General features: G+C 52.1%; 2 protein-coding genes across 6 annotated transcripts; one reads left to right on the plus strand and one right to left on the minus strand.

Moving 5' to 3' along the window:
• Nucleotides 1–2: 2 nt before the first annotated feature.
• Nucleotides 3–23,333, plus strand: SMARCD2 (SWI/SNF related BAF chromatin remodeling complex subunit D2). Of its 5 annotated transcripts, none has more exons than XM_082373709.1 (13): nucleotides 3–21; nucleotides 14,885–15,069; nucleotides 15,270–15,312; nucleotides 15,469–15,591; nucleotides 16,354–16,509; nucleotides 16,923–17,018; nucleotides 17,161–17,262; nucleotides 17,420–17,581; nucleotides 17,749–17,846; nucleotides 18,022–18,157; nucleotides 18,313–18,435; nucleotides 18,571–18,672; nucleotides 18,799–19,750. In XM_082373709.1, exons 2-13 carry the CDS (start codon nucleotides 14,894–14,896, stop codon nucleotides 18,850–18,852), a joined length of 1,371 nt encoding a protein of 456 aa, XP_082229835.1. In that variant the 5' UTR covers nucleotides 3–21; nucleotides 14,885–14,893; the 3' UTR covers nucleotides 18,853–19,750. The 5 variants fall into 5 exon arrangements, with proteins under 5 accessions (XP_082229835.1, XP_082229834.1, XP_082229832.1 ...); XM_082373708.1 differs by lacking the exon at nucleotides 3–21 and adding an exon at nucleotides 327–509; XM_082373706.1 differs by lacking the exons at nucleotides 3–21; nucleotides 18,799–19,750 and adding exons at nucleotides 9,610–10,149; nucleotides 22,682–23,333.
• PSMC5 (proteasome 26S subunit, ATPase 5) lies at nucleotides 19,802–24,389 on the minus strand. Its single transcript, XM_082373712.1, has 12 exons — nucleotides 24,253–24,389; nucleotides 23,642–23,713; nucleotides 22,179–22,248; nucleotides 21,803–21,900; nucleotides 21,578–21,634; nucleotides 21,268–21,498; nucleotides 20,856–20,982; nucleotides 20,580–20,770; nucleotides 20,381–20,479; nucleotides 20,190–20,300; nucleotides 20,011–20,097; nucleotides 19,802–19,905 (listed from the first exon to the last, which is right to left on the minus strand). Exons 1-12 carry the CDS (start codon nucleotides 24,274–24,276, stop codon nucleotides 19,852–19,854), a joined length of 1,221 nt encoding a protein of 406 aa, XP_082229838.1. The 5' UTR covers nucleotides 24,277–24,389; the 3' UTR covers nucleotides 19,802–19,851.
• Between the last annotated feature and the right edge of the window lie 8 nt (nucleotides 24,390–24,397).

A 24,397-nucleotide genomic window follows, 5' to 3' on the forward strand; every position in this document is an offset into this window, starting at 1 on the left:
AGAGCGCACATTTGACTCAAGGTAATGGCTACTACATTAAAAAAAACGTGAAAACAAAAGGGAAATGGTGGTTGTATCAAATAATGCCTCTGTAAGGAAAACAAGGGGTTGTCGGCACCCCTGTGCCTCTTCGTCTGGTGGTGCGTCCTGAACACGTGAGGCTCCCGCGCGGGAGTGGACTGCGCGCGCGGGAGTGGACTGCCCGCGCAGCCTCTTTCTCGCCTTGGTCCTCCGAGCGGGCTCCGCCGTGGACCTCGGCTGGTGACTCGCATAAAAGCCTGCTGGGACTCCACCAGGCTCTTCCTGGGTGGGCTGGGAAAGGGGTTCGGAGGCACGCCCTGCCACTGTCTGAAAAGTCTTTTCGGCGCTGCGACCCCCGTTTGTATACCCCGCTCTCCACATAGAAGTAACACGCTTGAGGGAACTAGCGGTTCGGGCCTCACTTCCTACCAAAGGTGTCTGCGCCCTTGCTCCCGCCCAGGGCTTATCAATAAGCTATAAAAATTAAGGTGAGCTTGTAAATCCTCCTTTGTTGCCTCTTTTCACCCCAGGTCCCTTTTCCTTAGCTTCCACGTCTAACGTCTCCCAAGGGTCGTGTCTCAGAAACCTTTCCCTGAGCCCAGATAGGGCCGTTCACATTGGCATCTTTTTGCGGCTTTGGCTCTCCCGTAATCGTTGGTCTGACCGTGAGGCGTGGGCTGAGTTTCTTGGTGAAGTGAAACTTGAGGATTTGGGAGGGTTTTTTTAAGAGGGCTGTTATTAGGTGCATCCACTATCTCGTTTAATAGAATTCCCTTCCAGCGAGGAGGCAGTAGTTTTAACCCGATTTCGTGAATGAGGAAACAAGACTTGGAGAGGCCTCACTAATCTTTGTATGGGGGAGGCAGGCCGGGAAATTATTAATGTTGGCAGTTTTGGTGACCAGTATAAGTTTTTTTTTTTTTTTAATTTATTTTTGGCTGCGTTTGGTCTTAGTTGCTGCCTGTGGACTTCCTCTAGTTGCGGCGAGCGGGGGCTACTCTTCGTTTCGGTGCGCGGGCTTCTCATCGCGGTGGCTTCTCTTGCGGAGCACGGGCTCTAGGCACGTGGTCTCAGCAGTTATGGCGCAGGGGCTTAGTTGCTGTGCGGCATGTGGGATCTTCCCGGATCAGGGCTCAAACCCATGTCCCCTGCATTGGCAGGCGGCTTCCTAACCACTGCGCCGCCAGGGAAGTCCTGACCAGTATAAGTCTTAAGAAACTTTTTTTTTTTTTTTTTCAGCTGCCTGTCTTGTACCCTAGTACCACTGCCTCCTCTCCTTCCATACTGACAGTTTGAGGGAGAATGTTGGATAGAACAGAAGCTTGGGGGCTAAACAAGCCAATGAATCCCTCAAAAATGTCCTACTAGCTTTAAGACTATGGGAAATTTACAGTTTGCTCATCTGTCAACAGGAATGGCATTTAGTTTATTTATATGAAAGTGCCTACCATTGTTTTCTGACACTAAAAATAGGTATGCAGTAAATGGGCATCTGTATTTTCCTCTTCCGATCTCAGAAGGGCCTTTCCTGACTAATCTCTAAAACTGCCAGACTTTATTTTTCTTTATAGCACTTATCCAGTGCTATAAATAAAAATATCCAGTGGTGTTCTGGAACAACTCGAATGGGCGAGCCGTTCTCTTCCCAGCTCTGCATTTAGTGATGTAGGTTGGTTACCTGAAGACCATGGTAGAAGTTTAAAAAAAAATTTTAATTGAAGTGTAGTTGATTTACAATGTTGTGTTAGTTTGCTGGTGTACAGCAAAGTGATTCAGTCATATATATATATGTATATTCTTTTTCATGTTCTTTTCCATTATTGTTTACTACAATGGTGGAAGTATTTATATCACTGAAATTGTCAGAGGTTACAAATCAGGGTTTGATTTTGTTCTTCTGAGAACTGGTTGGTAAATATTTACCGGTACACCACTGTATATTTCTTTTTGTTTATCTGTTTATTGTTTTCTCTCTAGAAACTAAGTGTCATGAGGGCATGAGTTTCATGTGTCTTATTTATTGCTGTCACCTTAACACCTAGAACAGTGGCTCACATAGTATGCACTCAATAAATATTTAGTAATTGAGTGAGCTGAGAGTCTGTGAAGAGTGGTGATTTCACACCTTAATTTTCTTTAGGGGAGGCATGGCATAACTCCCAGAGGACTCTTAGCTTTGTGACACCAACCTCCTTTGACTGCTTTTCATTTTCCTTCTGCTTCTCCATCGCTTGTCCCCAAAGGTAGTGGTGAGGATGAGAATTTGGATCTGTCCAGAGAAGACATTACCACCACCCTCTTCCAGGCAACAAGCTGGGTGCATCATCCCCACCCCTGGCATCCTCTATCAGTGGGAGAGAGTGGAGGAGCTATGCTTGTCAGAGACATGCCCTCAACTTATCCCAGCCCCAGACAACTCAAAAGGCCAAAATGGAGATGACCCCTAATACCATTTTTCCAAAAAAGTGTTTCTTTTACCTCTTCATAAAGTTCCCAGCAATTACTATTTTATGGGCTAGTTTTAAAAGGTTTCAGAGATTTCTGGGAAGTTTTAATTGACAGGTTTTTATTTTATTTTCATGGTAATATTTTAAGGAATATTTAATTTGTCTGAAGTCATAGAGTAATTTAAAGACTTTATGAAAATAGTGTATATATCAAAATTTATCAAACTGTGCAATTTAATCATGTAGTTGATTGTCAATCATATTTCAGTAAAGCTGTTTTTTAAGTCTTTATAGAAATATTTAATATTCATAAAATTTTTTCAGTATCAGTAACCAAATTTCAGTTTCATGCTAGAATGTTACCATTTTCAGGAATTTTTTTACCAATTTCTAAATTTGCATATCACTTTAGTATGTTATTTCTAGCAAAATGTATCTGTGATGTGGTTGCTTCTGTTGCTTTACCTGATTTTTAGCATGTTCACTGTTCTTTGTTTTTTTGGTCCTTTACAAATTCATTTTCCTGGTTAATGCATATCAAATCTGAGGCTAGTTCATAAGCTCTATCATAGTAACCCCTTTAAGCTGCCCTCATTTCTCTTTTGTGGCTTTGAATGGTTTTGCTCATTTATGTTAACTCTTTCTGTAAAGTGCTACCAAATCAACATCCTAATCACTCCTTGTTAGAAATCAAAATTTCTGCACTTGGCAGGATTTTTTCAGCTGCTTTTTTTTTTTTTTCAGGTACTGTTGAATGTCATTTTCTATTTTGTCATATGCTTACATTTTTATTCTTTTTCCAGTTCCTCAATGGCATATCAGCCTTAAATTTCATTTCTTCAATTAAAATTTTAACCTTCAAAATCTTTAAGGCTGTTAATATAATCCCATGTAATAAAAATAGCTATATCATGTAAAAATAGTTTTTTAAAAGTTCTGGTAATTTTATAAAATGGTCACTTAGTGAATGGAATTTTAGCAAATAAGCTTGCTCCAGCTGTCCCATTTCTTTATGTGAATGGTGCTTTCCTAGAGAAGTGGAGAAGGCATTCCTTCAGATGGATAATTGCTTTGGCCCAGGTGGTTCATGATTGTGGGACTGGCTTATAGAGGCAGCAGGTTTGAACCTGACAAAAGCTGGAGAAACCCCAGCTGGAGAGCTATCCTCTTCTGAAGGTGCATCTCTCATTTGACTGCTTTTTTTACTTGGTTTCTTGGCTCCCCAAATCTGCTGCCTCCCTGATCCCTCAAGACTCTCTTTCTCCCTTACCTGCTCTTTATTCGTGGGGCTGGCAATGCCTAACTCAGGGCAACTTGTTCATAGAGGCTAAATGGCTAGTTAGGATCAGTATAGTCTTAACCAGAATCAGGAGAGCGTATAGATTAAGGGTTGAACATCAGGAGTTAGTACTAAGTGAATCAACCTTGGCAGCCCATCAGAGTCAAGGTGAGGATAAGATCTGAGCTAGGGAGTAAACAAAGAAAAATCCAGGAATCCAGGTGGAAGGTCACAAGTCAATATGTTCAAGAGAGTGAGAGTGTAAAGCTCAAGAAAGATTTGGGAGTCAAAGTTAACTACCATGATTAAGCTGGTTTTAACCTTCTGCCCTGATGGGTTAACTCCTGATTGGGACCAACTTGGAACAGAGTTCTAGGGTGAGGAAGCAGAGGTAACGTTTTTCAGAGTTATTTCCTGAGCAGGCACTTTTCTGTGCACTGTCCTGGAGTTCACACTGCAGGGGTGCGTGGTTGGAGAGCCCCAAACAAAAGCCACAGCACAATTATGATGAGTACTCTTACACAGATTTAGACTGAGTGCTATGGAAAACAGAAAAGAGAACAACAAATTGACAATGGCAGTTGGAGGGTGGGGATAGGAAATCACGGAAAATTCCAGAGGCAGTGACATTTGAGTTGGCCTTGAAGAATAAACAGACTCTTGCATAGCAGAGAACTGGGGAAGAACACTTACTCATTTAATAAATATGTATTGAGTACTTAACTTTGTGCCAGGTATAGTCCAGGCAGTGGGGACACAGCAGCGAACAAAGTCCCAGCCTTCAAGGAGCTGACATTCTAGTGACATCATAGGCAGAAGAACCACAGCATGAAAGGTATGTTCAGGGAAGGGCAAGTTCAGTGTGGCTTGATGGTAGAATACATGGGACGTTGGTGGAAAATAAAGCTAGAGAGGTAGGAGGAGGACAGAGAATAAAGAGCCAACTATGCCATGTTTAGATATAGACTCTTCTGGAAGCCATTGGCTTTTAACATTTTAGAAACCCTTTAGGAACCCTTTCTGCGAAAGGAATCATGCAAGGTCACTCAACATAAAAAGCAAAAAAAAGTAGAGCTCCTTGTCTGAAGCAGGGATATGGAAGGTGGGGTGCGGGGAGGTCAAGCAAGGGAGGAACTCCTAGCTCTGCCCTCTCACCTCATTCTCAGCTCTCCACAAGAGCTCTGAGAAACCCGAAGGACCACAGTGGGTTTAAAGCCCACTAGTGAAGGTGATGGAGGGCACACGAATATGAGAAAATGGAGAGATGTGATCAGATTTGCTATCTTGAGGTAAAATTGGGAGGGGGAATGGGGTAGAATGGCCTATTAGCAGAGAAACCGTGGCAGAGGGAGGTTATGGAAGAGGTGCTGAGGTCCTGACCTAAGATGGGTAGGATGGATCCAAGAGAGATTTAGGAGGTAAAACCAATAGAACTTGGTGACTAAGACTGAGCAGGAGTAAGAAGAGGGAAGAGTAAAAGATGATTTCAAGAATGAAGGTCCTTAAGGCTTCCTCTATTCTCTTTGCTTTTGGTTGCAGGCGCCTTGGGCATCTGTTTGGGTCACTCCACCTTCTTTGGCTCTCAGCTGCCTACAAGACCAGTTTGAACGTCTCAGCAAGGCAGCGTTGGCCCTTCGCCGTGTTTTCATGCCCTTAATCAAGATAGATACAGGGGAGGAGACTGAGAGGGAGGACAATGAGATACTGATTTTGGACAGATGTGTTTAAATGACCTAGGGAGCATCTAGCAGGGAGTTGGAGATATGGATCTGAAGGTCAGGAGAGAGGTGGGAGTTGGAGTTAGAGATTTAGGGTCATCAGAAAATAGACAGTAATTGAAAGGATGGGAGTAGATGAGTATGTCTGGGTAGGTCATGTATACAGAAAAGAGCTAAAGATAGAATGTCAGAGGACAAGCACATTTAGGGACCAGAAGAAGAGTGAGGATAAGTCAGAGATCCCAGGGGAGACCCTTATCTTTCCTCTGTTTTTCCATTCTACCAGCAGCTCTGGGGCCAAATTCCAGAGCTAGGAGGTCACCTCTGGGAGGGTCTGAGAAGTAACCAGGAAGAGGACTCTGAGACCACAGTGCCACACGTAGGTCTCTGAATGCATCGTAACCCTCTTCCTTGCATGGGGGGAGAACAAATGGTAGAATCAAGCCCCAGACCTTGGCTCCAGAGAGTCCAGGAGTGTCACCTGGGCTCTAGGCCTAAAGCCCACTTCTTGAATCCTGGTATCTGCTCCCACTATTGGAAGTCTGTGCTTCAGGAGTTTTACCTGCTAGACTGTGTTGACTGTGAAAATATGTGTGTTGAGAACCATGACCTCAACTGGGCACACAGAAGAGGAGCTTTCTGACTTACACTTGATAATCCAGCAAAATTGATTCTGATTCTCTTCACCCTGTACTGCTTCATGCCCTTGAGTCTTACACTGTTTTCTTTACCTAACTCATTCATAACCTCTTTTGCATAACCTCCTTCCAGAAGTCTTTACTAATCCCTTTCCCCCACTAAACGCCTCCTCTGTTTTCCCAGGGTACCTTGTGAATACCTTTATCTTAGCAGTTGTCACATGGAGAAATGATCTATTTATGCATTTATCTTCTTTGCTAGAACATGTCAGGGACTGGCACATGGAAGGTGTTCAATAAAGGCTTCTCAAATGGCAACTACAGCATCTGCTGCTTTACTATCCAGCCCTTCTGCTGCTCTGACTGGGCAGTGCCCCAGGCCTGCCTCCCCACCACATCCACATGGGAGATGGATGCGTCAGCTGCTTGGACGCTCCAGGGGGGACAGACCCCTCATACAGCCCCAGAATGCTGCCATCGTGATAAATTTTTCCCACCATGACCTGACTACCACATTGTTTCTCCTGTAATTCCAACCTCCTGAGGGCCACCACACTGAGGAGTGATCCTTTGCCTGCTTGCTCTAGGGCCATCTTGCTCCAAGGGCCTTTCTCTTGTGAACCCTTATGGGGCTATTTTGCCCACCAGACAGCTGAGCAAGGAACCATAGAGCCCATGCTGGGGATTATCCCTTTGGCTCTGGTTGTATTAAATACTTTACTATTAAACACTTTATTACATTAAATACTTCAGTTCCATTCAGTCTCTGGGCATCTGTAGATACAACAGGGTCCAGAGGTTATTGGAAAGTCCTTCTTTTGAGACCATAGAAGATCTCAGAATGAAATTCTGAAAAGTGGTCACTGAGCAGAATAAGTATCAAGGGAAGAAGGGAGGAAGAGAAAAAGGCATTCCAACTTGAAAGAACAAAGGCATGGGAATGCTGCCTCCATGACTGCAAGTCATGTAATTGGCTGTACCATTAGGTCCTACGAGGGTGGCAGTGGAAATGGCCTCCCCTCCCCACATCTCTATCTTTTCTTCAGTGTTAACCTAGTGCTCTCTTTTCACAAGGTTCTGAATTGTCTCAAAGTGAGATATCAGATCCATTCATCTACTGGGTGACCACCAATCGTATCTCCTTCTTCAAATCAAAGTGCTCCAGGAAACATTTTACGATTAATCGGGCCCTACCAATCAACCTCCCTCTGAGTCCCTGTGGCACTTGCTTTTCAGTTTGAACACTGTTTCTTTGCAAGTAATAACAGACCAGAGGTAATAGAGAAATAACAGTTACCAACAAGAAGTCATATATAGTGGGTAAGTGCCTGGATTGTGGATTCTCAAGCCAGATCAGAACCAGGTTTGAATCCCAGCACCATCACAGTAAGAGCAGGCAAGGAACTGAATCTCTCTGCCTTGATTTCTAAAATAGAGGTAAAAGTAGTATGTACCTTATATGCATTGTGAGGATTAAATGAGAGAATATGTGTAGTAAATGCTTAATAAATGTTAGCTCTTCTCTGCCTGCTGTCTAGGAAATCTTTAACCTCTACCATGTCTTAGGTATCTGTTTTCCCCCTAACACCTTGAGGATATTATTTCATTGCAATTAGCTCATTGCTGACATTGTTTATCATTTTATCTCACTATACTTAAAGATCATTCACTTGTTTACACATGTAAGGAGGGTTGTGTCAGAATTACCTGGGAGGTCTTTTTTTAAATACAACACTGGGAGCCAATGGTGTGTGTGTGTGTGTGTGTGTGTGTGTGTGTGTGTATGTGTACGTAGGGGGGTGGCTTGGCAGGGATATTTTGGAATAGCTCCCCAGGAGATTCACACTTACTACTTCCTCTGGAATTACTGTTGCCCTAGCAGCTTGAAAGTCCTGAAATGGACATTAACTGCATTGTCAAGAATTCTTTACCCACTTTGCAGTGGTGGGGAGGGGCCTTGATTCAATGACTAGAACAATTCCAGTGGTCTGTTTTCAGACTGGCAGGTAACCCACTTTTAGGGAGAAAGAGGAGAGGGATCTCTGAGAAGACCAAGAGGCAGGAAAGCAGCAGCAGCAGCAATAGCAGGGTTTATCACTGGAGGATAAAGATACCAGGAAGTACAGATGAACAGAACTAACTAAAAAGGGTTGCACTGTAAACAGGATCTGGGGTGCTATGGTGCAACACTTGGTTGGGGATGAAAACATAAAGCAGAGAATTTGTATAATGAAGAAGTTGATCTTGGATAGTCAAAAGTGTAGTCTGAGTAACAACAGCATTGCTTGGGAGCTCGTTAGGAATGCAGAATCTTGATCCCTACCACAGAACCCAGGCCTACTGGATCATAATCTGCATTTTAAACAAAAGCCCCAGGTGTTTCTTATGCTCCTTAAGAGTTGAAGAAGCACTGGTCTGTATCATGGGGAGAAAAATCACAGAACATCTGGCACAGCTGAAGCACTTTATTCTGAGTACCTCTGACACAGGGCTGATTTCTGAAAAGGTACTGAATTTTTGAAAAGTGCGATAAATCCTGGAGAAGGATCTTATTTAACTCAGGGAGGCTTCTCATAATGCAAAATTCCTTTGCCTAGAAACATTTCCTGTGGAGTAATGTACTAGGCTTCCTTAAAGTGAGGCAGAGGCACATTCAAAATATGCGATAAGAACTCGGCGCTTGGCCAATTCAGCCCTTCACACAGCTGGATCAGGTCTGGGGCAGCCAAGTCCCTTGGCAGCTCTGATCCACCAGGATGGGCTTTTTTTTTTTTTTTTTTTTTTTGTCTGTGTTGGGTCTTCGTTGCTGCGCGCAGGCTTTCTCTAATTGCAGCGAGCAGGGGCTATTCTTTGTTGCGGTGCACGGGCTTCTCATTGCGGTGGCTTCTCTTGTTGCGGAGCACGGACTCTAGGTGCATAGGCTTCAGTAGTTGTGGCACACGGGCTCAGCAGTTGTGGCGCAAGGGCTCTAGAGCACAGGAGTTGTGGCGCACGGGCTTAGTTGCTCCGCGGCATGTGGGATCTTCCCGGACCAGGGCTCGAACCCGCGTCCCCTGCCTTGGCGGTCAGATTCTTAACCACTGCGCCCCCAGGGAAGTTCCCAGGATGGGCTTTTAAAGAAAGTCAAGTTGGCAGCTGTTCTGCTGGAGAGAGCAGCTGTAAGTTGTCTTTAATGCTGAAAACGTAGAAAGGATGTCTGATAGAAGTATTTTCAGGGAGCGTGGCCGTGTACCCCGGTGACTCGGCTGCACGAGGGAGAAAGCATCAACTTCTCTTTCACTGTAGAAGCCCTTCTGACCTTTGACCTCTGACCCCGCCCCGCTCTTCCGTGCGCAGCTTCCGCCCCCGCCCCTCCGATGGAGGGCCGGCACAAGGGGTGTGGGCGGGGCTCCGGGAGGGCCGGCGGTTAGGGGTGGTGCCTGTTGGGGGCGGGTCTCGCGAGGGGCGGGATTTGAGGAGGCATCCTCGCCCTGGGCGGCTGGGTATAGGCGGGGCTTAGTGCTGGGCTGGATTAGGCGGGGCAGGGGTTAGTTGCCGCCTCTGCGTAACTGAACACTGGCGGCCAAACCTCCGGAGGCCGGGGGAGGCAAGCGGGCCCGTAGCACATCCCGGATCCGGAATTTCCCGGGCAGGACCGGAATCAGGATCGGCCCTGCCCCAAACTGGGTTTGTGAGGAACTCGCGAACTTGGATTAGGAAATCCCGGAATCCGGATCAACAAACCCTAGAACCCGGAATTTAGAGCGGAAAGTCCCGGAGCACGGAGCGCGGAGCGAACTCAGCGCGAAGCCCGGAGTCCGGATCGAGACACCGCCGGACGGGACGGAGCGATGTCGGGCCGTGGCGCGGGCGGGTTCCCGCTGCCCCCGCTGAGCCCTGGCGGCGGCGCCGTTGCCGCGGCCCTGGGAGCTCCGCCTCCGCCAGCAGGACCCGGCATGCTGCCCGGACCGGCGCTCAGGGGGCCCGGGCCGGCTGGAGGCGTGGGGGGCCCCGGGGCCGCCGCCTTCCGCCCCATGGGCCCCGCGGGCCCTGCGGCGCAGTTCCAGGTGAGGAGGGCGGATGGGCGGGCGGCACCGCGAGCACGCCCGGGGCAGGGGGCGAAGGGGGCCTCGAGTGAGGGCCCTGGGGCAGCCTCCTGTACAGACGGCATAGGGGCTCTGCATGCGGATTTCACGGGGCACGGTGGGGGGCAAGTCCAGGAACCCTCGGGCTCGGCTAGGTGGTGGTGGAGGAGTTGGGGGAGAAGGTAAGAGCGCCTCTGGGGTGTAGGGTTTGAAGCAGTTGGGAGGGTCGGGGTTCTTCCTTAGAACAGGGATTCTGAGCAACTGAGAGATGGAGGCGTTGTTGGACCTAGTGAGTTGTGGGCGGGTGGGATGAGAAGTCTAGTGTAGATTATCGGGTAAGGGGTCCTGGGAAGTGATGAGAAAGTTTTGGAAAAGGACCCTCACTGAGAAAGCAGGTTACCCTGCATTGGTCTTGGTCCTACTCCAAGTCTGCTCTGTTTTTTTTTCTACTTGGGAACTGGCAGAGTTCTAGCGTGTCTGAGATGGCTCCCAGCTGCTAAGGAGGAGGAAGAAGGGCCTGGCTTCCCACGGCCACCGGAGGCAGAAGATAAGGGATTCCAGCCTGTGCAGGGGTAGTCTACTCCTGGGTCAGGCCCAGGGGCCTTCACACAGGGATGACTCTGGGTTAGACCAGAGAGGGTGGTGGACAAGCCTGAGGAAGGAGGAAAGCCCAGCCCATTCTGGACAGACTTTCTTTATGGCTTTCTGCCTGGTGTCATAGTGTCCAGGAGTTGATCAGTCTGGAGGAGCAGAGAGGCTCCACTGAGCACCGCTGGTCTGCGGCTGGAGGAGCCTGCAGAGAGTTGCTTCAAAGGGTTCTGTCTTTTTTGGCTTTGCAGAGGGGCTTCTCGGGTTGCAGCTTCAAAAGCCATTGAGAGGCAGAGACTCCGTCCTTGGGGTCAGTGTGTGAGGAACTCAGCCTGACACTGGGGGGCTGGGGCTTATCAGTCCCCAAGTTCATTGTTTCTGGTCGCCCCCAGAATGCTTGGGAATTGCGCCCATCCTTTTTCCCGCCACCCTCTCCACTTTTTTTTTTTTTTTGGCTGCGTTGCGTCTTCATTGCTGCTTGCAGGCTTTCTCTAGTTGTGGCGAGCGGGGTCTACTCTTCGTTGCGGTGCGCGGGCTTCTCACTGCATTGGCTTCTCTTGTTGCGGAGCGTGGGCTCTAGTGCAGGCTTCAGTAGTTGTGGCACGCGGGCTCAGTAGTTGTGGCGCACGGGCTTAGTTGCTCCGCGGCATGTGGGATCCTCCCGGACCAGGGCTCAAACCCGTGTCCCTTGCATTGGCAGGCGGATTCCCAACCACTGCGCCACCAGGGAAGTTCCCCCCCCCACCCATTTTTAATTAGTCTTTAGGTTCTAACAATGCCATATCCCAATCCGTGTGCCCCAGCATTTGACACTGGCTTCTTGCTAATCTCTCAAGGCAGCTTGGAGATTCTCATGTCTCCTCTACCTCACGTGCCCAGGTAGAGGTCCCCCAAATGGATCCTCATAGAGTAGGGGACACATATCCCCCCAGGAGCCCTGGGCCCTCACTTTGTAAAGAGATGCTTCATTTGGGGGCAGTGATTTTTCCCTCTTACCCCTCATTCTCCCTCCTCCCTGTGAAGAAAACCAAGGTCTGAGTATTGACAGGGACAGATCTGGTCCCAAAGACTCCAGCTGGGATTCATCTTTCCCATCTTGCTCTCCCCCTTGGGGATTCATGGGCCCAGGGTGTCACTGAGGGATCCCTGCATCTGTCATTCTGGCTCTTGAGCGAGTTAGCTGAGGAGCCTCCCTGTGGGCCATTGGCCTGGGAAGGATCTAAGGACCCGATAGGAGCCTCTCTAGTTTCCTCAGTTTGCAGCCCATGGGAAATGTGGCCTGGGGAAAGCCCCTGAGAGGATGGATTCCACAGTGATTTGTAGGGAGTGGCCTTGGGCCGGTGGCAAGGCTGAGCTGGCTGTCTGGGTAGCCCCAGGCTTCTAGGAGTGGGGACCTTGGGGAAGGCACTGAGCCTCTGCTTGCCATCCAGCTTCTCAGGGTCTCCTCCTCCTCTTCCCGGGGATGGGGTTGGGGGGGCCGGCAGTAGAGGTAGATGCCGGGGTCGGGGGCAGTTCACTTTGGCTGAGTTTGAGGAGGATCCTGCTTGGCCTCTTTCCAAGTCCAGTTATGTGACTTCCGGAGAAGGGATTTTAGATCTGAGGAGCGGGGGTGCTTCTCTATTAGGGTGCATGAGGTGAGCTGGAGGAGCAAGGCTCTCAGGCCCAAGGGGGGCAAATAGGGGAGCCTATTGATAGAAGGGAAGCGATGACCCACCTTCTTACAGTGTCACAGTCTACTAAGGAGCTTAAAGAAAACAAAAAATGAAAAAAAAAAAACCCCAAAAACACAGATTGCTGGGTTCACGCCAGAGAGTTCAAGATGTTTTCTATGTATGCAGGGGTATGTGCTCTTCTCCTCGGTCCTTAGGCCCAGCCACCAGGAGCGCCAGGGCCCCAGGCGCTGAGCCGGGCGAGCGTGCTCTCTGGAGGCGGCAGCATCAGGCCTGGCCTCCCGCCCCTGCTGTCCCCGGTGGTGGAGCCAGAGTCCAGCTGAGGACGTGGGCTGCTGCCGGGCTGAGGGAGAGCAGGTTACTGCCCGCTCCCGAGGCTCAGGGCACCGAGCCAGGCCTCCCTGGCTAGCCCTGCTGCAGGAAGGGGGTCAGGGAGCCCAAGAGTTCGGGGCTCTGTTCTTTTCTTTAACTCTTGGGCTGTTTTTTTAGAAGAGGAGGAGTTACTGGTGCTTCAGAGCCCAGGTGTGGAGCTTGGCCAGGCCGAGCTGGGACTTCGTGAACTGCACGCAGCCTTTCCCTGGGCCCCTTCCCCCTCGGGAGAGGCCTGGGGCCCTGGGCGAGCTGGGGGCCCTCGCCCGGGAAGAGTCTGGAGCAGCGTCTGGGAGGGGCCTCTTCCAGGCCCTGCCTGTGCCGCCTGCTCCGGGGACTTCCTGTTCCGGGAGCACCTGCCTCAGCGGGGTGCGTGTTGCCGAGGAGGTTCTGCGGGCGCCCTAGTGAAGAGGCCCCGGCTCCCACTCTGCAGGTCCCCCGCCTCAGTTGTTCCTCCCCTTCGGCTCGGGCGCTGGTGGGAAAAACTCAAATCTAGGGTGCGTGGGGCTGGGCTCTCAGCTGTGGCCACCCTGAGTTGTTTCTATCATCTCTAGCTGTGGCTCATTAAGGCAGAGAAGCAGGCTGTCTGCCTCTCAACAGCTCAGATGCCCCTCCTCCTGATGAGGAGAGACTTGTGGCAGGACTCCAGAGGTCCCAGACAGAGCCCCCCACGTTGAACTCCATCCTCCCAAACGCTTCCTCCCCGCCCCACTCCTTTCCCCTTCCCCCCAACTCTGGGTCACGTTTCTGTCCATCTCTGCATCTGGTCAAGAATCTGACCCTCCTTGGTGAGAACATGGGTTGAGTGCTGGTTGAAGAGGTGGAGCAGGAGTCTCCTGATGCTGGCGGGGTTGGGGGGGGGCGGGGGTCCTTTGATTTGGTGCGGAGTCCCCACCCAGCCTGGCTTGGTTGGCTGGTCCTGGCGGTTGCATAATCTGGGCCCTGGGGCCAGCCCTGTGAAGCTGCCAGGGACAGTGTGTACGAGGCAGAGCTGCCAAACAGGCCTTGCAGGCAGCAGCCTCGGGGAAGGGGCGGGGGTTCCTCCCCGAGGGGCTCCACAGAGATGCTGGGCAGCCTGACCTCGGTGGGAAATCCTTCCGCAGGCTTCTAAAGAAGCCGCCTCTCATTCAGATTCCTCTGCTGATCCTAAGACTTCGATCCTTGCATCCCAGGATAATCTTACCTCCCTTCTCCAGCTTGGCATTGCCAAGCCAGCCCTAGCCACCAGGTGGTGCGTGGACCACGCGCAGAGGCCAGGTGCCAGTTGCTCTCTCTCCCGCAGGAGCCACAGCTTCCCCTTCGGGGTCTTCTGGCATAGGAGTTGGGGGCTGGGCAGTGGGGAGGTGAGAGAAGGGTCCAGTTGTGGTTGTGAGTAGGGGCCATATGGCGACCAGATGGTCTCTGTACTCCGCCTGAGGCCCCCCCGCCACCAGTCGGGACAGGCTCCACGCCATCCTGTTGCAGCTTGCTCACCTGGGGTTCCACTGCCTGATGGGCTTGCCAGCCTGTTGGACTGCCTTTCTCCTCTTAGTCACACCACCAGGCTGGCGACAGGGGATGGGTGTTGCGGCTGTGACCCGTCAGCCTGCTCCTATCACACTACACCCAGCTCCTGGCTACGATACTGCCCCCAGGCTTCTCCCTCAAGCTGGGGGAAGGAGAGGATGGGAGTGCTTGGTGGGACCGTCTGAGAGCCTCAGGAGTGCCTTGAAGCTGGCTGGTCCCAGGGAGCAGGGGCACAGTGTGCTAGGGCCGGAAGGTGGTTGGAGTGGCGATGGGCCCTGAAAAACTCCCCCAGGCCCTTCTTCTCTCTGCAGGCAGGATTCTCCTCCCACCCCTGGGCTCTGCAGGCCTCATTCGCTGGCACGGCTGCCAGGGCGGTTGAAGGGGGCGGGGCAGGTGTGGTTTACACTTCTGCTCTCAGGCGCCTGCTCCCCTTTGTTCTTGGCACTCCTGCCCGGGCTCCGCGGGCTCTGCCATGTGCTGCTCAGGGCTGGACCTGGCTGAGCAGAGGGATGGAGGGAATGGGTTACGGGCCCCAAAGGGCCCCACCGCTGACCTGTGCATCTCCGTTGGCTCACTTCCCCCAGAGGCCTGGCATGTCACCAGGGAGCCGGATGCCCATGGCTGGCTTGCAGGTGGGACCCCCTGCCGGCTCCCCATTTGGCTCAGCTGCTCCACTTCGACCTGGCATGCCACCCACCATGATGGACCCATTCCGAAAACGCCTGCTTGTGCCCCAGGCCCAGCCCCCGATGCCTGCCCAGCGCCGGGGGTAAGACTGTCCTGTTTCTCCCACCCCATCTAGTGCAGCTCTAGTGGTAACAGATGGTTTCCTTCTGTCCTAAGAGCTTCGATGATTGAGGAAGACTCCCAGGTCTCCTGGGGGAAGGTCCTGGGGACTGGAGAGGTAGATGGTGGGTGGGGGAGGTACGTTGGACCAGTGACCTCTTAAGTGGGTTTCTGTCCTCCCAGGTTAAAGAGGAGGAAGATGGCAGATAAAGTTCTACCTCAGCGAGTGAGTATGTTGGGAGGGGGCCTAGGAGGCTCACCCAAGGGCTGGTTGGCTGGGGGTGGGGTCAGTCTCCCCTAACCCTGGGGTGAGGGAGGAATGGAGGAAGGAGCCAGAGCTGCAGCTGAAACAAGGTGATGAACCCCTTCTCCCTTCCTCCAGATTCGGGAGCTTGTCCCAGAGTCTCAGGCGTACATGGATCTCTTGGCTTTTGAGCGGAAGCTGGACCAGACCATTGCTCGAAAGCGGATGGAGATCCAGGAGGCCATCAAAAAGCCTCTGACGGTGTGTGCAGTCCCGGCTACTTCTGGGCCTTGCCAGGCTTCTCTGCCTCTCCCTGGCCTTGTTTTCCAGGGGCCACGTGAGGGTCTGTGATGGGCTAGAGCAGGAGTTTTCACATTGTAGGACACAGCCCATTGAGCATGAACTCAATTTAGTGTGGTGGGGCCAGCACGTTCTTAATGAAATAGAACATAGTAGAAATTATACTAATTCTTCACAGTAGTAAAGGACTTAACGACATTTTTATTTCATGTATTTATGTGTGCAGATCCTGGATCATGATTTAAAATGTAAATATTGTAGATCGTGGTCAGAAGTTTGAAAGGCAGAACTACAGGGTAGATGAGGATAGTTCCTGTCTTCTTCCCCATCCCTGGAGAAGCTTTATCTAGAACAGCCTCTTGAATGGTGAAGCCTTTCCAGGAGATGATATTCTGGGACCATCATGGGTGTTTGAGTTTCATTTAAAATATGAGCCAGAGGCTTCTGGTTTGCCTGATAGCACCCCCTCTGTACCTCTGTCACACCACTGATCCCCCTGTGTTGGAACTGTTGGTAGTGCATCTGTCTCCCCTATGAAATTGTGAGTCCTTTGAAGGCCAGGACTGAAATTTCCTCTCCTGATTCCCAGTGCCTAACCAGGGGCCTGGCCCACAGTCACTGCTCTGTATTGATGTTGAATGAGTTCAGACGGGAAGATTGGGTAGCAGTGTTTTCCAACACACTGGTCCCCCTCTAGCTAACCGGTCGTCTTTCTCTCTTTAGCAAAAACGAAAGCTGCGGATCTATATTTCTAATACGTTCAGTCCCAGCAAGGCAGAAGGTGATAGTGCAGGAACCGCAGGGGCCCCCGGGGGAAACCCCGCAGGGGACAAGGTGGCTTCCTGGGAACTCCGAGTCGAGGGAAAACTGCTGGATGATGTGAGTTGGGGAAGGAGGTGTCTGGAAGGGAGGTGGCCTGTGCGGGCCAGACACTCGGGCGCTTCCGGGGACATCCTGCATGAGGGAGAGGGCACTGCTCACAGTTCACGCTTTGCACAGCTCTGAGCCAGCACCAGGTGGGAGATTTGTACGGTTATTACAACACTCTTCCTGCAGATGGCAGTAAAGTGTCCCGAGGAAGGGGTGCCCCTTTCTAATTGGCTGACAGTGGGGCTGCATAGAGCCCCTTCCCTGTCTCAAGTCTCTCACTTTTCCCGGCTTCCTTCAGGGCCCAAGAATCCTCAGTACCCTGAGCTTCAGGGCTGAAACAATATTCCTCTGTTTGGGGCTTAGTGTAGCTTAGGCTTGAGCACTCAGCAGCACGCCTATCTCACACCCCTTTGCATCCCCAGCCTAGTAAACAGAAGAGGAAGTTTTCTTCATTCTTTAAGAGCCTCGTCATTGAGCTGGACAAGGAACTGTACGGGCCTGACAACCACCTGGTGGAGGTGAGAGTGGGCCTGGGGTTCAGGAACACAGGGTGACGTGCCAGGTGGCCAGAGAAATGGCCTTAGTCCCCTTGCAGGGCCAGGGGTGTATGTTCATGCCCACCCCCTTGGTGATGAGCTCTGCTCCCCTCCCCCCTGCCAGTGGCACCGGATGCCCACCACCCAGGAGACAGATGGCTTCCAGGTGAAACGGCCCGGAGACCTCAACGTCAAGTGCACCCTCCTGCTCATGCTGGATCATCAGGTGACAAGTGCCCTGGGGCCATGTTTGGGGTCACAGGGACTCTCCTCTGGGGCATCGGGGCAGGTCCCTGTTGTAAAGCCTGTCCCTGTCCCTGTCCTATTCTGCTTTTTTTTTTTTCACAAGAACCCCTCCTCTGACTCCCCTCTGTCCATCCCAGCCTCCCCAGTACAAGTTGGACCCCCGACTGGCGAGGCTGCTGGGGGTGCACACACAGACGAGGGCTGCCATCATGCAGGCCCTGTGGCTCTACATCAAACACAACCAGCTGCAGGACGGCCACGAGCGGGAGTACATCAACTGCAACCGGTACTTCCGCCAGGTTAGCTGGGACACCGTCCCCCCTCTAGTCTCGCAGCCCCCGTCTTGCCTGCGCCTCCAGAGCTCCACTGGGCTAGTTCTCAGCCACGTTCTTCACACCGCCCCTGGGATGGTCCACTTCCCCGTGTGCCCACAGAGGCATCACCAACCCTCTGGTGCTCTCTCTAGATCTTCAGTTGTGGCCGACTCCGTTTCTCTGAGATTCCCATGAAGCTAGCCGGGTTGCTGCAGCATCCAGACCCCATTGTCATCAACCATGTCATTAGGTAAATGGGAAGAGGGGGAGGAAGGCTTCTCTAAGAGCAGTTTACCTCTGGCTTGAATTAAAGCCAGAGAGAAGCAGCAGGTTTGGTTTCCTGCTCCCCGAGCGTGTGCAGTTTGGCCCAGGTGGATGGGGTGGAGCTGTGTGCTCACGCTTTCCCTCCCCTGTGCTGTGTGTAGCGTGGACCCTAACGACCAGAAGAAGACAGCCTGTTACGACATTGACGTGGAGGTGGATGACCCGCTCAAGGCCCAGATGAGCAATTTTCTGGCCTCCACCACCAATCAGCAGGAGATCGCCTCTCTTGATGTCAAGGTGGGCCCCTACCCTCACAACCTCCTCTGGGGCCCACAGTGAGGCCAGGCAGGCTCTCGGGCATTTCCATACTTGTGGCACCTTGGGATGGGATCCGAGTCCTTTGGGATTAGGGCTGGAAACAGCCAGTCTGACACATGTACCCCTTTTCCCAGATCCATGAGACCATTGAGTCCATCAACCAGCTGAAGACCCAGAGGGATTTCATGCTCAGTTTTAGCACTGACCCCCAGGACTTCATCCAGGAATGGCTCCGTTCCCAGCGCCGGGACCTCAAGGTGTGCTCCTTTTTCCTGAGGTTGATCCCATGTTAAGCTCTGGGTGGTTGTGCCCCCATCACTATTCTTCCGGTTCCGGGGGCTGATAGGTCAGGGGTAGGAATCATGTTCAGCTTTCCTCCTGGCTCTTTGCAGATCATCACTGATGTGATTGGGAATCCTGAGGAGGAGAGACGAGCTGCTTTCTACCACCAGCCCTGGGCCCAGGAAGCAGTGGGGAGGCACATCTTTGCCAAGGTGAGGCGGCTCCGCCCCGTCTGCCCGCCTGTGGTTGAGCTGGACTGCACACCAGAGGGGAGGGTGAGCTGCTCACAAGCGCAGGCGGGCACACAGGCCTGAGCCGCCCGTCTCTCCCTCCTCCAGGTGCAGCAGCGAAGGCAGGAACTGGAACAGGTGCTGGGAATCCGCCTGACCTAACTGCTCAGGGATCCCTTCCTTTCTTCCCAGCCCTGGAGCCACCCCCTCCTCAGCCTGGAAGGGGACCGCCCTCTGGGGCACAGACATGTAGGATAAGGAGGGGGTGAGGGGTGTCTCCTGTCACCCTCTGCTCCCCAGCTTTAGTTTCATAAGTGTAGTGATAGGATTCCTTGTTGCTTGGTCCCAAAGCCTTATTACTTACACGTTGGCTTTAATCGGATTCACAGCAGAGGCCTCCTCTGCCCCCTGCAGGCAGGCCCAAGTAGGACCTGGAGGCTGTGCTTTGACATGGTAACCGAGACCTTTCAGAACCAAAGGCCCCTGGCTTTGCTTGTTTACAGACCCCCTTGGGGCGAGTGTCAGCGCTGGCTCTGAGGAGCTGGGCGAGGAAGAGGGGCACAGCTCACACTCTTCCTAGCCTTTCCAAACCAAAGTTCTTTGCCATTCCTACCAGCCCAGCCTTGCTGCTGGTTTTTTTTCCTTTCTTGGGTATTTGCACTATTCGTGGAGCAGGTTTTTCTATGCGGGAGCCACTTTTTTTTGTACAGGGGTAAGCTGGGGTTTTTCAGGGAGCCCTACGTGGTGTCTCCTTCCTTATTTTCTTTTCTCAATCTATGCAAGCGGCTCTGGCCGCCATCATCTCCTGAGAGGCCAGAGGGCTGCCACCCCAGCTCTTGGGCCTGGGGGTAACGCCTCCTAGAGGGAGGGCACACTAGTTCTCTGGCGGGGCCTGAGGCAGGGGTGTGTGTGGGCAGGGGTAGGTGCAGGGGAGAGATGGCGGGGACTATTGTTGCCCTTTGGAGCTTGGTAAGGAGGGTGGGCCTAGGGCTTGGCAAGTGCCACTTCTGGCAGGTTTGGAAATTTCCAAATAAATCTTTGTTTATTGGTGGTACCCAGACCTGGTGACTGAACAGTGCGGCCACTCATTAACAGACTCAAGTCCTCAAGGTCTCGTCCTGCAGAGCTTTATTTGAGGGACCCACACAAAGGACATCCGCCTCACTTCCATAGCTTCTTGATGGACATGTTTTTCTCACTGTCCTTTTGCATGACCTGGAGAGAGAGAGAGCATTTAAGTTAGAGACTGGGTGAACACGTGCCCCATCCCCACTGCTCCAGAGCCACCATCAGCAAAGGCGGAAAGATGGAGGCCTGTACCTTGGCTACTGCCATCTCAAAGTCCTCCTGGGTGACGTGGACTCGCCGCTCCCGCAGCGCGTACATGCCGGCTTCAGTGCACACGCCCTGAGCAGGGAAAGGAAGACAGGCGCTGAGGCTGTGCCCTGGAACCTGGAGCTTCCTGCCGCTGCCCCCATTTCCTTGGGCCCTCCAGTTACCTTCACTTCAGCCCCTGATGCTCCTGGCATGAGCTCAGCAATTTTTCTCAGGTTGATCCCCCGGGTCAGGTTCATTTTCCGAGAATGGATCTTCAAAATGTCCAGCCGGGCCTAGCGATGGGAGAGGAAAAGCCTGAGCCCACGGCCTGCCCTCACAGCCAGAGCCACTGCCAGCGCTGCCCATCACAAACCTCCTCATTGGGGGGTGGGAATTCAATTTTTCTGTCAATGCGCCCTGGGCGGAGCAGCGCTGAGTCCAGGATGTCAATCCTGTTAGTCGCCATGATGACCTGAGTAGACAGAGCAGCTGGCGTCAGCTAAGCCCTTCCTGAGGCTGCAGCCTCACCCGGGGCCTTCCCTTGGCTCCTCCCACAGCCGACCCCACTGCACCTTGATGTTCTTGGTGGCCTCGAAGCCATCCAGCTGGTTGAGCAGCTCCAGCATCGTGCGCTGGACTTCACTGTCCCCTCCGGAGCCTCCCTCCAGCCGTGAGGAGCCGATGGAGTCGATTTCGTCCATGAAGATGATAGATGGGGCGTGTTCTCGGGCCATGACAAACAGTTCCCTCACCATTCTTGCCCCTGCACAGAGGCCAAGCTGGCGTTAAGCTGATGGGCCCCCCAGCCCCCGCCGCCTTATAGTTTTCTTGTTTCTGGCCAAAGTTACCTTCCCCGATGAATTTCTGCACCAATTCAGAGCCAGAGACACGAATGAAAGTACAGTCTGTATGATGAGCCACAGCCCGGGCCAACAGTGTCTTCCCAGTGCCTGGGGGTCCGTACAGCAGCACTCCCTAGAGAACAACAGGACTCAGGGCAAAAAGCCGGCCTCCACGTTTCATTCAATGAATGATCAAGTGCGTGCACTGTGCTAGATCCCGTATTAGATGCTAGAGATAAAAAAATGAACGTCAAGGTCCCTTCTGGAGCTTATAACCAAACCACTTCGGTGGCCTGGCAGCACCTCTCCCCCAGGCCCTCTGCATGGGGAGGGCCAGCGTAAGCAGGCTCCGGTCTATCCAGCCTGGGGCACGAGATGCACAGTAGCAGCACGGTCCTCCCACAGAAGCCCTGCTCACCTTGGGCTGCGCGATGCCCAGCGCTTCAAAGAGCTCAGGATGCTTAACGGGCAGCTCAATCACTTCTTTGATCTCCTTGATCTGCTTGTCCAGTCCACCAATCATCTCGTAAGTTGAATCTGGCACCTTCTCCACCATCATCAGTGACACCAATGGGTCTACCTTGTTGGGCAGGATCTTGTGCAGAGTGTAGCTGTCATTTCTGAGAGCCACCCGGCAATTGGGTGTCACCTGGGTGAGGAGAGAGAGGTTCAGGAAGTGGTGTGGTGAGAGCTGACCCCCCACCTCCCACCTCCCCAGCTGCACTCACATCATTGATGTCGATGTTCTTATCTACGTCTACGACAAACTTGCCCTCAGGATGTACCTAGAGAAACAACAGCTCATGACCTTCCCCGACAGCCACCAAATCACCAGCCTCACCCAGGAAGACACATGGGTCTTACAGTAACGCGACAACAGTGTCCTCGCTACACACAAAGCTACGGGAACGCAGTGGGCAACAGGCTGGTCCCTGGGGTCACGTCGCCTTTACCTTAACCAACACTTTCTTCTTATCCATGGCCCGGACTACTTCCCCCACGTAGGAGCCCTGTTCCTGCAGCAGCTGTAGCTCTTCCCGCAACAGGCGAACTAGATGCGAAACAGACACAATGGCCACCCAGATTCTTTGGTGTCCCCCACCCACGACTTGATTCAACATGCATGAACTAAGCACCGCTATAAAGTTTTGAAGGGAAGGCCACAAAAAAAAAGTCAAAGTTCATGTCTTTAAGGAGATTACGATGGGGCTCAGGAGAGAGATGTGCGTGTAAAGAGGGCATGGCCTTGGACTGGGAAAAGCAACGGGCACCAACGTGAAGACTCACTTCAAACTGCCCACACGCAGCCTTCCCATCTTTCCCCCTCACCTTTTGCATTAAGCTCATTCCTCTGTGCCTGCAGCCTCCGGAGATTTTGGCTCTTATCATTCACGATCAGCTGTGGAGGACAAGAAGCAAAGGGTGGAAAACGGTAGGCGGTTACGATCTTGGCCGAAACCCTCATAGGCTGATATGAGCTAAGCGAGGAAGGAGCACAAGGCACCTGCATTCTCCATTCAGATTCTCCAATATGATTCTAACGACCCTATCCTGTCCTCCAAGAGCCCCTCTGGAGTGTAGGACAACCACAGGAAAAAAAGGCTGCTTGTCTAATACTGGTCCAGGAATAACCGTAGTGGACAGGAGTTAACAGCTGGCTCACATAGTTTCTTGCAGACTGGTAACGGTAGAGTGGGAAGACCTCTGAGTCAGAAGCCTAAGTTCTAGCCCCATTGCTGGCAATTAACAGTTGGGTAAAGCCAATGAAAGCTATGTAAAAGGTCTAGATCTGTTACCAAACTGCAAGCATCACCTATCCTGCCTCTTTTCAGGACTAACGTGAGGAACAAATGAAAGCACACGTAACGCATTTCAAAAATGACAAACCGGACTTCCTTGGTGGCGCAGTGGTTAAGAATCCGCCTGCCAAAGCAGGGGACACGGGTTCGAGCCCTGCTCCGGTAGGATCCCACATGCCGCGGAGCAGCTAAGCCTGTGTGCCACAACTACTGAGCCTGCGCTCTAGGGCCTGCGAGCCACAACTACTGAAGCCCGCCTAGAGCCCGTGCTCCGCAACAAGAGAAGCCACCGCAATGAGAAGCCCGCGCACCATAACGAAGAGTAGCCCCACTCGCCGCAACTAGAGAGAGCCCGCGTGCAGCAACGAAGACCCAACACAGCCAAAAATAAAAATAAATAAATAAAAAATATATATATCACAGTCTCTTCTAAAAAAAAAAGTGACAAACCAAATATGATACCTACAAATGTACCTGGAGTTCAGAATTTTTCCTTGTGGCTCTCCTCCATCCAATTGACATTATTTTCCTTATTTCTATGGTCCCTGCTCCCTGTTTAGGCTAGAGCACTGGGTTGTCCAGTTCCTTTTCATTCAGTCCTACGGAATCAGCATTGTCCAGACTCCTCAATTCTGTCTTCCCTCACTCTGCCCCAACCCTCCCTCTGATAAATCTCATCTTCTGATCCTATGTCTTCTCTTTTATAAGAAACCCTCTCATTCAGGCTTCTTCTAAGAAGAATGACTTTTGGCTGGGGGTACCTCTTACGTTAAAATTTGACTTTTAAAGATGTTTAATGAACTGTGAATACTACCTTCAAAATGATGGGACTTGAGAGGAACAAGAGGCTGTTAACTTCATATACTTTATACCGTTGGCTTGTTGCTTCTTCCACTGCGCCCCCAGTGGAATTATATGGATTTGTAGAAATCCGTTCCATCAATCCCTCATCCCCCTTCTAGCTTCCTCTGGACCTTTGGAGTCCCTTCTCACCTGGAGTTCTTCAATCTTGGACAGGTAATACTGGCGGAGTCCACTGCCTGCCTTCCCCTCTTCCAGCTCCATCTGAAGACACAGTGTAATTAGTAACCAACAGGTTAAACATCCAAGGGATAAAGCTACTTCCAGCTTGGATTTCGGAGATTTAAGATTTGGGTTCTAATCCCTCACTCCATCTCTTCGGAACCATTTCCCCGTGACTAAACTAAAACAGAATGAGAACGGTGCCTACCTCTTAAGACTTTCAGGAGGATCAAGAGACGACACACCCGGGAACGCTATACAAACCCGAGGTGTTATTATACTACAGGAGGAGTCAGCAGGAAGGACGTGTCCCCCGACTCCCCCGACTCGCGGAAGGGTGGGTTCCCGCTCCCACCGCTCCTCTCACTTACTCGGCTTCCACCGGGTCTTCCACTCCCGGCCCTGCCTTGACCCGCCGGGGGCGGCGCTGACACAGCAGATCCTGTCCCAGGTAGGGCCCAGTCTAGACTGGCCCACCCACCCCCGACTCCCCCCACCCTCTTGCCCCGGCCGGCTGCCCACCTCGGATCACACCTGTTTCGCATCCAGCCCCAGTCCCCGCCCGACCACCGCCGCCATACCTGCTCTGGTCCGTCAAGCGCCATCTTCCCTCTTCCGCGGCCGGCATCAGAGCCGCCTTGGCGCGCAGGCGCAGAAGCAGGGGTTTAGGGACCGAAAAACCAAGGCAGAGAACAGTTCCGGGTCAATGGGCGGGGTGTGAGGACA

This window comes from Balaenoptera borealis (assembly GCF_965194805.1).
Source record: "Balaenoptera borealis genome assembly, chromosome: 20".
Classification (NCBI taxonomy): domain Eukaryota; kingdom Metazoa; phylum Chordata; class Mammalia; order Artiodactyla; family Balaenopteridae; genus Balaenoptera; species Balaenoptera borealis.

Excerpts from the sequence above, each read along its gene's own strand:
- SMARCD2 (XM_082373705.1), top strand. The coding sequence starts at position 9,934 with ATGTCGGGCCGTGGCGCGGGCGGGTTCCCGCTGCCCCCGCTGAGCCCT. Across the intron at positions 15,313-15,468 it reads ATAAAGTTCTACCTCAGCGA|ATTCGGGAGCTTGTCCCAGA; the intron begins GTGAGTATGTTG and ends CCCTTCCTCCAG. Across the intron at positions 17,582-17,748 it reads GCAACCGGTACTTCCGCCAG|ATCTTCAGTTGTGGCCGACT; the intron begins GTTAGCTGGGAC and ends TGCTCTCTCTAG.
- PSMC5 (XM_082373712.1), bottom strand. The coding sequence starts at position 24,276 with ATGGCGCTTGACGGACCAGAGCAG. Across the intron at positions 21,901-22,178 it reads GAATGAGCTTAATGCAAAAG|TTCGCCTGTTGCGGGAAGAG; the intron begins GTGAGGGGGAAA and ends TTTCGCATCTAG. Across the intron at positions 20,098-20,189 it reads CATCAGGGGCTGAAGTGAAG|GGCGTGTGCACTGAAGCCGG; the intron begins GTAACTGGAGGG and ends TTCCCTGCTCAG.